This window comes from Garra rufa, chromosome 13, assembly GCF_049309525.1.
Source record: "Garra rufa chromosome 13, GarRuf1.0, whole genome shotgun sequence".
NCBI classification, from domain to species: domain Eukaryota; kingdom Metazoa; phylum Chordata; class Actinopteri; order Cypriniformes; family Cyprinidae; genus Garra; species Garra rufa.
In genome coordinates this window covers 29,342,008-29,357,914 of record NC_133373.1, presented here as the reverse complement: position 1 = coordinate 29,357,914, position 15,907 = coordinate 29,342,008, and the positions used below count along the sequence as shown (strand labels likewise).

Genomic DNA, 15,907 nt, shown 5'->3' with positions numbered 1-15,907 from the left:
CGGAATTTTCAGTTATTTCGGAGATAGCACTTACCTGCTAAAACACAGAATTTTCCATTATTTACGAGGCAACGCTTCCCTGCCAAACACAGAATTTTCCGTTATTTCGGAGATAGCGTTTCCCCGCAAAACACAGAATTTTCCGTTATTTACGAGATAACACTTCCCTGCTAAACATGGAATTTTCCGTTATTTCGGAGATAGTGATTCGCCGCCAAACACAGAATTTTCCGTTATTTACAAGACAACGCTTTCCTGCCAAACATGGAATTTTCTGTTATTTCAGAGACTGCACCTCCCCACCAAACACGGAATTTTCAGTTATTTCAGAGACAGCACCTCCCCACCAAACACGGAATTTTCAGTTATTTCAGAGACTGCACCTCCCCACCAAACACGGAATTTTCAGTTATTTCAGAGACAGCACCTCCCCACCAAATACGGAATTTTCAGTTATTTCAGAGACAGCACCTCCCCACCAAACACGGAATTTTCCGTTATTTCAGAGACAGCACCTCCCCACCAAACACGGAATTTTCCGTTATTTCAGAGACAGCACCTCCCCACCAAACACGGAATTTTCCGTTATTTCGGAGATAGCGCTTCCCTGCCAAACACACAATTTTTTAATTGTTTACGATACAACGCATCCCTGCCAAACACTGAATTTTCTGTTATTTTTGAGACTTCCCCTCTAAACACAGAATTTTCTGTTATTTTTGAGACTTCCCCACTAAACACAGAATTTTCTGTTATTTATGAGAAAATGCTTCCCTGCCAAACACAGAATTTTCCATTATTTACGAGACAGTGTTTCCCCGCCAAACACAGAATTTTCAGGGTTTTCACATTTTCACTGTTAAATGCTTGGAGGCGCTATTACGCATCTCCTGAATGAGTCCAGAATCTCCCGATCAAAAACAGTAAGACGCAGATAGGAGCAATCTCATATGTAAGCAGATGCATATGAAAAACAATGCAATCATCAACAATAAATGAGATATAAATAAAAACTGCCTAATGTTAGAGTGAAAATGTTGATCCAGGAATTGGTAAAGGACTGTGAATCTTTAAGGGTGCTGATGGAAGCAGTCTACTGAATCTTTGCTTTGATTATCCAGGTGTAGTCTTTTATAAAAATTTGATTTTCTCAGCTTTTTGTTAAAAATGCTTTTGCTTTTTTTTATTAAACTTACCTAAGTGTTGATAAAAAAAAAAGAATGCTTATAGCTAGAATAAAAATTACAGGTTCTGTTCTTTATTTTGATATATTACATGTTCAGATATTCATACAACCCAATATTCTGGGGGCTGTGAAATTTTTGTAAAACTGATCAAAAATGATGATGGTGGCTGGCAACTTTTTTCAAAAACACGGGCAGGAAAGAAGTTATTAAGTATTAGAAGTAAACGAGAAAATAAATTGATTGCACTTTACAATTTAACAATAGTTAATGCATTAGGAATCATTAACAATAAAACATTAGCAGAATGTATTAATCTCGGTTAATGTTAATTCGTAACATAACAGTTGTTAATTTTTAATTCCTGTTTGTTCATAATACAATAACTGGCATTAATAAATTGTATTAGTGTATGCAGATATACCATTATCCTAGATTTAATAAATGCTGTATTGATCATTGTTAGTTTTCAGAGAGCAGAATAAGGCAAAGAAGCTGCAACATGCAAATGGTAGAACTAAAAGAACCTTTTGCCACAGATGTGCTTGTTAGATTAATGTCACATTAAAACATCAAGCGTTACAGTGATCTGATCAATAAAAATAGCGTGTGACAGAAAATTTACAAAGCTGTCTGTCAAAGTAAATGATTATTTGCAGCGCTGACTCAGAATAACTCAGAATAAACTGTTGATCCCTTTAATTTTCAGTCAAATAGTCTCTTACTGAGTAGGAGATTCTTGGCCAGAATGCACTGAAGAATGTGGACCAGACTTGTCAGTGAGTCTCTATGATTGTGAATCTCTTTTCTACCTCCCTTCGGTTTTACCTTCTCTGATTTACATCTAATTAGATTGTTGCTGAACTCCAATATGCGGGTAATAGTTTGTGGTTATATATTTCTCATCCACCCCCTCCTTCACCGCTGTCGCTTGAAATGATAAAACTGCTTGGTATTTTCAGGAGGGCTGCTCTGAAAGCGGTACTGCAGAGACCCAGCGGTGTTTTGGACCCGCTCCTCGTCCTACTCTGTCCTGATCCAAACCAGCTTTATGATTTAAATGATAAAAGAAAAGCCAAGCATGCATCATTTATGAGACGGCAAACACCCTCCGTCATTCCAATTAAAGCTGCACAGCAACCAGCACAAAAGACAAAAAGCAAAACAAAAAGAGACGGAGTCAAAAACATACATTTTTAACGAGCTCTTCCCATATTCCATGTGTGCATTAGCAGATATTAGTGAACATTATGTGGATTTGTAAATAGGCCGTGTTAATGTGCTGTTTTATTTGTGTGAGAACAAAATGTCCTCACAGGGATAGAAAAAAACTGAAGCACTTACCAACAGTCGCCATAACAAAATAGCTTAATAAACTAAATATGTTTTAATGAAAAGAGGGTAGGGTTAGAGGATAGAAAATATCATTAGCTAGCTCACTATAAAAAAAATAACAGCAGGTCAATAGAAGTGACTACTGTGATAGAAAAACAAACATGTTTGCGTTTGGGCACATTTATGCTTTTAATCAGTTGCACAGATACAGTGCCACTAACAAACCAGACCTACACACACACACACACACACACACACACACACACACACACACACACACACACACACAGGAAAGACCACCCAAGAGAGTATGAGCCATTTTATTCTGGATCAATGGGTTTACCTTTATCTGGGATTTTATAAGATTATGGTCTGAAATATTTATGGCTGTGCGTGCTCGTGTTTCTGACTTCCAGTGTGTTCAAAGTCGCTTCATTAACCTCACCGCTGGGACCTTTAAAGGACATTTCCCATAACAAAAATCAAGCCGTTTTATTTTCATTTGTTGGCAGCAATTGATGTTTCGGACCACTGATTGTTGTGAGCAATATATTCAGCCTCAATCAAATATTGTTTGTTCAGCTTGACAAGTTCATTTTTGGCATTTTCGAAGGCAGAGGTAAATTTACTCACTCTCTCTTCTTTCCTAGTGATGGATGTTCACAATAATGATGTTGCTCCAAACCCGTTTGACCTTTTCTCCTTTGCAGAACACAAAAGAAGATATTTTGGGGCCCAAACATCATTGGATCCCATTGTTTTGACAATTTTTAATAACTTTTTAGGGCTAAGTAAAAAAAAAAAATACAGTATCTTACAAAAGTGAGTACACCCTCACATTTCAGCATCCATTTTATCTTCTCAAGGGACAATACTATAGAAATGAAACTTGGATATATTTTAGAGTAGTCAATGTGCAGCTTCTGTAGCAGTATAGATTTACTGTCCTCTGGAAATAACTCAACATACAGCCATTATTGTCAAAATAGCTGGCAACAAAAGTGAGTACACCCTAAGTGATAACAGCAGTATGTTGTTTAACCATGCAAAGCCACATGTCCTATTCATCATGTTTATGTTTTTGTCTGCTGCACAGGACCATACAAAGTTGTGTATCTTGTATTAGAGGAGTTAAAATTAGGTGCTTTAAGTACAATTCTCTCATACTGACCACTGGATGTTCAACATGGCTTCTCATGGAAAAGAACTTTCTGAGGATTTGAGAATTAGAATTGTTGCTCTCCACAAAGATGGCCAAGGCTAATAGAGATTCAGTAACACTGCAGTGGTCAGGGTCATACAGAGGTTTTCCAAGATGGGTTCCATTCTGAACAGGCTTTGTGAGGGTCGATCAACGAAGTTGAGCACTCGTTCTGTGCATCAGGTGCAGAACCTACTTCAAAAAACAGATGCATGAGTGCTGCCAGCATTGCTTTAAAGGTTGCAGAAAGAGAAAGTCAGCTTGTCAGCGCTCAGACCATACGCCGTACACTGCAACGAGTTGGTTTGCATACTGTAGGTGTCGTCCCAGAAGGAAGGCTCTTCTGAAGCTGAATCACAAGAAAGCCCGCAAACAGTTTGCTGAAGACAACCTGTCCAAGAGCATGAATTACTTTAACCATGTCCTGTGGTCTGATGAGACTTTAAGATAAACTTGTTTGGCTCAGATGGTGTCCAGCATGTGTGGCGATGCCCTGGTGAGATGTACCAAGAAAATTGTGTCTTGCCTACAGCCAAGCACGGTGGTGGTAGCATCATGGTCTGGGGCTGCATGAGTGCTGCTGGTACTGGGAGGCTGCAGTTCATTGAGGGAAACATGGATTCCATTATGTACTGTACATTCTGATAACAGCTGAAGGTGATGGGGTGGCCAAGTATGTCTCCAGATCTGAACCCTATTAAGCACCTGTGGGGCATCCTCAAGCGTTAGGTGGAGAAGCACCATGTGTCTAACATCCAGCAGCTCCGTAATGTCATTTTAGAGGAGTGGAAGAGGATCCCAGTCACAACCTGAGCTCTGGACAATTTCATGCCCAGAATGATTAAGGCAGTGCCAGATAACAATGGTGCTAACACAATTTATTGACACTTTGGATAAGTTCACTTAGGGTGTACTCACTTTTGTTGCCAGCTATTTTGACAATGATGGCTGTATGTTGAGTAATTTTCAGGGGACAGTAAATCTATACTGCTATACAAGTTGCACATTGACTACTCTAAAATATATCCAAGTTTCATTTTCTATAGTATTGTCCCTTGAGAAGATACACTAAAATGGTTGCCGAAATGTGAGGGGTGTACTCACTTTTGTGACATACTGTATATTGATTTCTCAATTTTAATCAATTCTCATTTTTAATGAGATTCTCATCCAATAAATTGCAATAATTGTGCTTTTTTTTTTGCTTTTGATATGAAACAAAGTCTCAGATTTCAAATTCTGCTCATTCTATTAATATATTCAAACAATAAATGCTGTTTTGGCGCTGCTTAATGTGACGTGACAGATCACTGTAGAGAAGTGGCACCTGAGCCGATCATCTCCTCGCTTTAATGCTAGTGTCAGCATGAAATAAACATGAATGAACATCCGATGGTATGTTAAAAGAAAAAGACAACTTACCAAAATCTGTATCCTGTCTTGGAAAGACGTCAATATCACATTTACCTCAGAAAAAAAAAAAACATATTTGTGACCATAAACTTGTTAGTCAGCTAGAAAAATCTAGAGAGGTGCAATTTGCTAAATATTTCAAAAAATAAGTTAAAATAAAAATAGAATTATGTAATTGTAACTTTATTGTAAAATTTAATTGAGTGTAATTTAAGTACACTGCCGTTTTTAATGCTCATCAAGGCTGATCAAAAATACAGAAAAAAAAATACATTGTGAAATATTATTACGATATAAAACAACGTTCTTCTATTTTAATATACATTAAAAATCTAATTTATTTCTGTGATCAAAGCTGAATTTTTCGGCAACATTACTCCAGTATTCAGTGTCACATTAACTTTCAGAAATCATTCTAATATGCAGATTTTTTTTATCAGTGATGGAAAGAGTTGTGTTGCTTAATCTTTTTTTTTTGGAACCTGTGAGACTTTTTTTCAGGATTCTTTGATGAATAAAAAATTCAAAAGAACAGCATTTATTTAAAGTAGAAATCTTTTATAACAATATACACTACTGTTCAAAAACTTGAGGTCAGTACATTTTATTATTTCTTTATTTTAAATAAATTACTATTTTTATTCAGCATGATAGCAAGGACTTATATTGTTAGAAAAGATTTATATTTTAAATAATTGCTATTCTATTTAACTGTTTATTGATATCAAAGAATCCTGCAAAAAGTATCACAGGTTCCAAAAAGATATTTGGTAGCACAATTGTTGCCAACATAGATAATTCTAATAATACATCAGCATATTAGAATGCTTTCTGAAGGGTCATGTGACATTAAAGACCAGAGTAATGGCTGATGAAAATTCACCTTGGCATCACAGGAACAAAAAAATGTTTTAATGTATATTAAAATAGAAACCATTATTTTATATTGTAATAACATTTTGCAGTATTATTGTCTTTTTCTGTATTTTTAATTAAATAAATGCGGTTTTGATGAGCGTAAGAGACTTCTTTAAAAAAACATTAGAGAAAATATCTTGTGTGAGTTGACTAGAACTACCCCTTTAAGTAATGTAAGTAATGTAAAAGTATAAATTTTTTCAGTTTAATAATAACAATCACAATTTTATTTATTATAGTAATGATAATAATAATTAAATATAAATTATTATAATAAGTAAAATAAAGTGTATTTTATAATGCCAGCAGTAGTGGATAAATAAGCACTGCTTATCAAGTATGCATTAATCCTACAACACCAAAATACATAATACAACAGCAAATGCTTGAAGAATTACCATAAAAGAGGTTTGAGATACATGACTGTGCGCGCACACTCCTGTAGCTGAATATAGTAAAACTCTTTGATGCCATCTGTATGTCGTCTCCTCATTCTGTTCATTTTCTGTGCTTGTCTGTCCAGAAGAGAGCAATTGCACAGATCTGCTGTCTTTCTCATTCTCTGTTTCTGACATATACTCACTGCCAGTGCCAACAACTCCTGGCTGGCCATCCATACATAAATACATCCATCCGTTCCTCCATACATACATTGATCCATCCATCCCTTACTACTTCCTTTTTTATTTCTTTTTTTTACTTCCTTTTTAACTTAACTCCTTCGTCACTTACTATTTTGCCTACTTCAGTTCTTTCTTTCTCTCATTTTTTTAAAAATAAATCTGAATTATGTTTTAATTTATGTTATTAATTTATCAAAGTGTTCTAGGATTGCAAGTGGTAGTCAATGCGGTAAAGTAGAAAATGAACTTTTTAATGTTTTTTTGAATTTGGTAAATGATGGTAAATACTGGCCAACATTGGTAAATTAGAAATGCACAGAGGAATGTTTTATCTCTTGGGTTTCAGTTTTGATCTCTCCTCGCATTCAACTTTAACAGAGTTTGTTCTTGTTAGACAAACTAAGGCACAACTCTGTTTGTATGCGCATTTCATCCGCGCCGATAATTGAGTTTGTCTTAAAATTCATTTAAAGGGATAGTTCGAGCATTTAAGACATGAAGTTGTGTTCAATCCTTATCAGCACTATAGTGCATACACACTGACCCACACTGCGTTCACCTCCCTGGTCAGAGTTCTGGCCGCTGGAAGTTTTTCAAGAAAGTAGTCACGGTTAGTTTCCGGGGCCTCAAAACTGTGCGTTTTTACGTGAAAAAAATATATGCGTTTCAAAGCTTGATTAATTTACATCACAAAAAACACTCCTGACAAAAATCATACCTCAGTTTTAATCGGCACTATATTCTTTCCGTTTCCATCAATCCGCGCTGCTGTCAGTTCGCACGTTCCAATCAGCTGTTGATAGCGCGACTCACTGACAACATGTCTGACTACGAAACTTCTGATGATGAAACCAATTTTAGCACAATGTCAGACGGAACAGACGATATATATATTTTTATATTAGACCTCGTTTCATGTGATTTCCTCAGGAGTCTAAACATCAGATTGTTTACTGTACAGTTTAGACATGGGATCTCCAGTCCTCGTGAGCTACTGTCTTGCTGGTTTTAGTTTTTCTCTGATGCAACACACCTGACTCAAATCAACGGGTAATTAGCAGGCTTGTACTGAATGTCTCATTTGAGAAAGGTGTCCTGTCATAGGAAAACATCGAGCTGCAGGAATGTAGCTGACGATGACCGGAGTTGGAGATACCTGGTTTAGACCTACCTGTATGTGACTTCAAGCACACTTATAAACACGATGATACCGACACACGTTCCGCATAGTTACAGACAATAACAAATATAGCAAAGCATCATATTTTGTTGTGTTATATAGATTCAATTAAATTCATTAGTTATGACATTTGCCGATTTTCTCACCACATAGACAGTCGATTATTGTCGATGCTATCACTGCCCCGGTTAGAATATTCTCAGTGTAACGTTAGCCTAAAAACCGACGTTAGCTTCAAAATAAACCTGTCGTATGCGACATAAAGTTAGTAAATAGAGCTTACCCGTGGTACTGGTACAGCAGAACTCTTTAAAATCCGTTTTTTGATTTTTCCTCCTTGGTTGGGAATGTAATCATCTTCGCTGAAGTGAGCGCACACACGAAAATCCTTGATAATGGATATTTTAGCTCCCGCAGAGTAGCCGATGGCAACCAGCCAAAGCTGTCTCATAACTATATCAGAAACAGGAAAACGATGGAATCTGAACGGCGATCCCTGCACATTCTTGTGGTCACAACCTGGGAATTTACAAGTTCGCACCATTGTTAATTTTCTACTTTTTACGTCGTTGTCATTTGAGTGTGTAATGCAACAGATGATCGGAACGTGCGAACTGACAGCAGCGCGGATTGATGGAAACGGGAAGAATATAGTGCCGATTAAAACTGAGGTATGATTTTTGTCAGGAGTGTTTTTTGTGATGTAAATTAATCAAGCTTTGAAACGCATATATTTTTTTCACGTAAAAACGCACAGTTTTGAGGCCCCGGAAACTAACCGTGACTACTTTCTTGAAAAACTTCCAGCGGCCAGAACTCTGACCAGGGAGGTGAACGCAGTGTGGGTCAGTGTGTATACACTATAGTGCTGATAAGGATTGCATACAACTTCATGTCTTAAATGCTCGAACTAACCCTTTAAGATTGTTTTTATAATAAATGTTGTTCATAATAAATGTCACTATAATTTATTCTAGACTTTTATAAAAATGTATTTAACATTTATTTCTAAACGTAGCTAATAATGAAATATGAGTCATACAAAGATACAATTTATCTGTTTGTTTGTTTGTTTTTTTTGTTCTCTCAACAATTACATTTTTACCCGGGCTGATGTATATTCAAGTGTGACTTTTTATCTGTAAAATACGGTATATGCTACTGTAGAAGCGAGTGCTATTTGCATCTCCTCTTTCTCTCATTTCATTGCTTCTCTCTCATTTTTCTCCTTGAAGTGATCAGAAATGGAGTTCCAATCAAGGAGAACGAGAGATTGCTCTCGTCAGTCTGTTGGAAGGAGGTGATGAGCAGAATATCTTAACAGCACATTACTGCTCTCTCATATTCACATCTTCATTCCTTTCAAATGAAGAAAAATTCAAATGATTTTTCACAAGCCACATCATTTTTATCATCGGCATGCATTTGAAACATTATAGGCCGTGGGCCAGCTCTCTTCTCCTTCATGCCATTTTTCGCTTTCTCTTTGTTTCTCTCCGTCTTTATGAAGTGGTTTCTACAGCTGGCCGATCTTTCTTCACAGTTCAGCGCTCGACATTTTAGCTCTGACTCTCTCCATGCTCTTCCCTTTTCCCTTCATCCTCTTATTTTCCTCCCTCCCTCCCTCCTTCCATCCACCTCTCTCAATTTCTCTAACACACTCTTTCTCACTGTTTTTCACTCTCTCTTGCTCTCTCACATTGCACTTGCTGTTCTTCGACCTTTTAGCTCCGTCTGTGCTGTCTCTAACGGCTCTCCACAGACGTCTTGGCTGGAGAGAAGAAATAGGAGTGAAAAGCTACACAAGGCTTGGGAAAATCACCCTCGCATACATAAGGAAAAAAATGAGACAGCATAAAAGTAAATAGATTTAATGTCTTTAGATTTAAAAGGTTATTTTCATTGCTGTGGTTTTAACTTGTAAAATGCAGCTTTGCTAAAATCGACTCTCTTTTCATCTCGTTCTTCACTCAGACTTGAAGGAAATATTCTCAGCTACAACTTTGGATTGATACGACGGCCGATGTAGAGAATTATGACAGGGTCAATATTCTCCATTATCCATCACACACTGAATGGTTAAAAACAGCTTTAAAGACCTGACTGGTGTACTGTGCTTTGTGTTTCTAATAGTGAATCATCTGGTTTCTCACAAAATCACATGCAGATGATAAGCAGGCATGAATGGATGAATATTGCAGTGATCATTGATATTATGTGTAATTGTAGTGTCTGAATCCCTCAGAGAGCTTTGATTACCTACCATCTCTCTTTCTCTCTCACTTACTTTACTTTTCTCTTTCATTTGTAGAAATAAATGTGTATTTATAGAGGGTGAAATGAAAAAATATCAGAAATGTTCACATGTTATCAAACATTTTTGTGTCACATAAATGTAGTGGGCACATTTACCATTTATTGCATACCACTGCAAAATCCAGTCATTTCGAAAGAAATCCACATAATCGGGAATAGGGCTGTCTCAATTCCTCGATTCAATTGGAGTACTAGATTTTAAAAAATCCAACCGGCAAAATACCAGAAGTGGGGTATTCCACAAACGGAATTCATGAAGCACATTATTAGACCGTTTTTCATTTAAAAGTCCATTCCATTCAAGTCCATTTAAAAACCACAATAAAGCATAATGCTATTGTGAATTCACAAACGCAATGATTCAATTAAATAAATATATGCGATGCAGGTGCAGGATATGTGCGCGTCAGAGCGTCTCCGTTCACAGTAAATGCTGCTCCACACAAACTGTTATCAGTTACATGTGTGGAACATCTTAAACTTCATTTCTGCATATTGCTGTGACTGTTCAACTCGATTTCAAAATAAAAGCTCAAACCTTTACTCTGAGTTTACATGTTTTGCTGTCCACATATTCATATCAATTAAAGTGGCTGTAACATTTCTGTAATAAAGAATAGGCCAAATATTAATGATTAAGTGGACATTTGAATTAAATTGTTTAGTCGGTATTAAACAAATATTAGATTGTGCTGTATAGTTTAAAAACAATCGCCAGGTCACTGACACCCTCTGGAGTCATTTGTTATAATGCATTAGTTCTATTGTTTATAATACATTATGCATTTTAACAGTTTTGTCCAATAAAACCATATGAATACTTGCTTTTGATACTTTATTTGAACTGATTATTGTCTTATTGCTGTTATATATATATATGTAATTTTAAAGGCTATTGGTCTATTTTTCAAAAAAGTATATAATTATCCAATTACTCGATTAATCATCAGAATAATCAACAATTTACTCGTTTACCAAAATAATCATTAGTGACGGCCCTAATTGGGAATGTCGAAAGATCCCTTGCTGAACAAATACAAATACCATTAGAAGTATTAAAAACCATCAACTTTTAACCATTAAAAGCATTAAAAATAGTTTTTGTAGTGTGTTTTGGGACATATTCCATTAGGATTTAGTGGTTTTAACAAGCCACCAATAGAAGGTGACCAATTACCAGTAGAGACCCACAGGGTCCATTACTGTTTCCATTAAAACCAATACAAGTTCCATTATAACCAAAACAACCATTACGGATTAAGTAATGGTGTCTATTGCTTTTTTTTCAGCAGGGTCCCCACCCAGATTTGACCAGTAGAAAGCTTTGATTTGAAAGTGACTTTAATTGATCTTTTTTCACTAATGTGACCGCACGTTTAGTTTATGTGCATGTGTATGTCTTTTAGATAACTGTAAATCTGAACTCGTTCCATAGGCATTAGACACCTTTCTGTAAGGTCAGTACAGTATATATAAACTGCATTTGAGTATTTTATATCCACTATTAATGTCACGTCGCATTTAATATGAGAACGCACGCACACGCAGTCAAAGGGCATCATATCTCTTGGCTTGGGCTCGCCTTTAATCAAATTTAGCACATAATTGATTTTCCAGTGTGCTGACTCCTACGGTACCGCTCCTCTGTGTTCTCCACCTCTAAAGCCAAATAATAAAAAAAGCCAGCAGTTGAATAATTTATGCTGAAAAGACGAGAGAGGTGCTCCTGGTTTCTCCGAGCAGGCCGGGGGTCACAGAAGGGTGGGACATCTCTCTCTGAGCTCATTTATATCGCATATGACCTCCTCCAGACACGCAAGTGCAACATGGCCACTAGATAACACAGATAAACAGAATATATTGTGCCCAGGGGACGGGCAGGCGTGAGTTTGTAAGCTCCATTCTAAGCTGGAGGCGGTAAGATTTAGTCTGTTTATAAGTCTAATAACTGCTTTTATGACAGGTCTATTGGTTTGATATGATGGTTTTTACATTTTTTTTAATGATAAAATATAATATCAGACGTGTTCATAAAAGAGTAAGATAATTAACAGGTAAATTAATATTTGTATGTACAGCCAAACCAAAATTTATTCAGATGCCTTTAACATTTCTCACATTATTATTCACTGTTGTTTAGAAAATTGTAATATACAGTAATATGACAAGAACTCAGAGTTAATCACATAAATTACAGTCAAACCAAAATTTCTTCAGACACCTTCAAAATTGTTCAAGTTATCTCAGTTTATTTGATATAGTTTAGAAAATGGTATTAAAATATGACAAGAACTCAAGAGTTAAACTGTGTCAGAACAAACTAATCTTGATAAATGTCAGATAACTTTGATAAAAAGTAACAAATCATAGTCAGGTCAAAGTGTCACATCAAATTTTTGGTCCCCAATTTTTATCAATTTTACTGGTAGTCCTCTGGATGAAGAATTTTTGGGTATAATATGTCACAGTTTACTTTATTTTGCTATCCTCACGTACATAAATGAACTATAGTTTCCTGCACCCACTAGTACAAAAAATTTAAAAATGATATCTGGTGACTGAATAATGTTTGGTTTGACTGTATATTGGCATATACTGTAATGATGCTTTCAGAATATGTTTTACAGGTCAAAACCCAAGCTCTAGATCTTGTTTTATTGCAAAAATAATTACATGCTTATATTTTTTACAATTATTCACATTTTAATTAACAATAAATTGTGGTTACAAGGTTGACGTTTTATTATTTTTACCCTTCATTGAATATTAAAATGCCTAATATATGTTTGTAACAGGATTGACACATAATTTTGGGGGCAAAATAATACTAATATGCTGCTTTGGTGCTGAAGAATACAGTTGTGCTGCTTTATTGAGAGCAATATCACACGAGTAGTAATGCAATATGGCTGTATATCAGGCCTGGAGCTCACATCTTCGAAAGCATCGAAGCAAATTTTCACATAGACGTTATCTTTATTAAAAAAATGCATTCTTGAAGAATAAACAAGTACATTCTCACCTAAGAACTTCTAAAACTACATTTCATGATGAAAAAAATCTGTATTATTTATACAGGGTTCCCATGGGTAACTGAATCCTTGAAAGTATGTGAATCTGAAAAAAGTTTTTTTTAGATACAAGATATCGGGAAAGTTCTTGAAAGTTTTCTGGAGAAAATTCCACATTACTCCCTCTGGTCCACTAATATGGACTATATGAACTTTTTTTTTTTTTTTTTTTGCATAGTTGTGTTTGACACATGAAACTGTAACAATGTATCTTACAAGGTTACATGATGTAACCTTGCTCTCACTTAAAATGTGTCCCCACATTAAGTCCTTGACTTTGAGGGTATTGGACCTGGAAAGTCCTTGAAAGATTCTTAAATTTGAAGTTGACCAAATGGGAGTGGATTTGAATGTCCGCCATGACACTCACTGTGAGAAATACACACAAGCGTTGTTCCAATGTCACTAGAATATCACTCTCCTCCCAGCCTATCCCATTCAAGGACCAAAAAGAGCTGTTGTATAAATATATGTACAGTGTCTTGCGAAAGTATTCATACCCCATCATTTTTTTTTCACATTTTATGTTGCTGCCTTATGTTAAACTGCTTTAAATTACTTTTTTTTTTCACATCAATCCACACTTCATGCACTCCATTAACATCTTTGCATGTTTATTAAAAATAAAAAAAGTAAATGATCCCATTGCATAAGTATTCATACCCTTATCTGTGACACTTGAAATTTAGCTCAGGAGCATTCATATTGCTTGTTGATGTTACTACACTTTGAGTGAAGTTAACCTGAATTGGTATGATTTGGTAAGGCACACACATCTTAATAAATGGTCTAACAGCTGAAATGCATATCAGAGCAAAAACTAAGCCCTGAGGTAAAAAAAAAAAAACAGCTTGTAGAGCTCAGAGACAGGATTGCATCAAGCCACGCATCTGGGGATGAGTTCAGAAAAAAACTTCTGCTGCATTGAAGCTTCACAGAAGTATATATATATAATATATGTGTGTGTGTGTGTGTGTGTGTGTGTGTGTGTGTGTGTGTGTGTGTGTGTGTGTGTGTGTGTGTGTGTGTGTGTGTGTGGTATTTTCTAATACAGCAAATGAAATTGTATACACAAGAAAAAATGGGCATGTTTATGAGGAAAGAAAAAAAACAATTACAGTAAGGTTACAGAATGTTTGTTGTTGTGTGTCCATTATTAATACAGTAACCGTAAAGTATAGCTATAACAATTACTTGTTTTTATAAGATGGAAAATATAATATATTGTGTGTTTGTGTGAAGTTGGAGGTTTGCTCACGTACAGATTGTTTGTCGCACTGGAGTGTTTATTGAAATTGATTTTTTTTTTTTTTTTTTTTTGCCTTCCTCTCATGGCTTGTTTTTCTTACTCTTTTCTTGCTCGCTCTCTCTCTCTCTCTCTCTCTCTCTCTCTCTCTCTCTCTGTAGGTGACTGAGGATGTGTGTGACACTGAGCTCCTGTCTCTGCTGTTGAATGCTGGGATGTTGATCAGTTGTGTGGACACAGCTCTGTATTCTTCCCTAGTCTCTCACATGCTGGCTCAAGGGGAATGGGATGTGGAGAAGGCCGCGCATGACCTCCACCAGGCCGGCCACAGCGCTGAGGCCGGGTCCTTGCTTCTCTCCTACCGAGGATCCCACCCAGGGCAGTTCACCTTCAATAGCGCCCTCTCTGTCATTAGAAAATGGCTTTGAGGAGTACGTGTGGGTACAGACTGACACGGAGAGATTGTGCTCATCTGTCTGCGTAAAGATATTTTTAGAAGCCTAGAAAAGTAGTCAATCTCAGCTGAATGTAAAGTGGACATTGGCACCAAATCCAGATCACAAATATCAGTTATAATTAGCCTCTTCATACAGTGTTTGTTCAGGACTTCTTCCCGCTGGCAAAGGACTCAAATCACCTTCCCATTTCTCTCTCTCTCGCTGTCGGGTTTCTCTCTCCTGACTGAAGCTCGGTGACACGGGTGTAATTACATTACTTCGGCTGTTTGGTCACGCTAGCCTGCGCTAATAATCATTACAGGCCGGAGTCGGAATTGAAATAGCCGCATGTGTGCTGACAGAGTGTTTTGAGCGTGTATGTATGTGCGACTTCACGCTTGATCGTTTCCACACGCAACTTTTTGCTCTTTTCCTTTGTAGGGTTATTAATTATTTTTGAAGAAAACAGATTAGGCCTTCAGGCTGACTCTCGCCATGTGATTGTTTTAACGCACACGGACGCACTACAACTTGTGTCGGGTAGCTGAGCGGTAATGTGACTCGTCTGTGTACTTAAGGCAAATATACCTGCAGTGCTCAATAAAAAGATTAAAACTTTATAACTTATTTTGCTTTAATTATCTGTTTTGTTTTGGTGCACTGCACATTTTGGGCAATGAAGTATTAACAGTAACAAAACAAATAAATGCGAACAGGTAATATCTAAGCTCCCATCTGCGGGTTTAATATAAATTGTACAGCAGCTGTTTTTAATATATGATTGTACTTGGCTGTAATATCTCACCTGAAATACCCTCAACTTATTATGTGCTACAAAATACATTAAAAATGTGTTTCCAGGCAGTCTAAAAAACTATTATTATTAGTGGTGCTTGCTAAGGCATGTTTCACTAATAGTATTTCTCATACTCATTTGAGAAAACCTCTAAGTATTAGATTCTAGTGTCTGACTTGCCCCCCAA

General features: G+C 36.4%; 1 protein-coding gene across 1 annotated transcript in view; it reads left to right on the top strand.

The window, feature by feature from the left end:
- Positions 1-15,551, top strand: part of nbas (NBAS subunit of NRZ tethering complex) — a 246,002-nt gene extending 230,451 nt beyond the window's left edge. Inside the window, exon 47 of the mRNA XM_073852757.1 lies at positions 14,649-15,551. Coding sequence (XP_073708858.1) covers positions 14,649-14,915 — 267 coding nt within the window. The 3' untranslated portion in view covers positions 14,916-15,551. The remainder of the gene's footprint in view (positions 1-14,648) is intronic.
- The last annotated feature ends 356 nt before the right edge of the window (positions 15,552-15,907 follow it).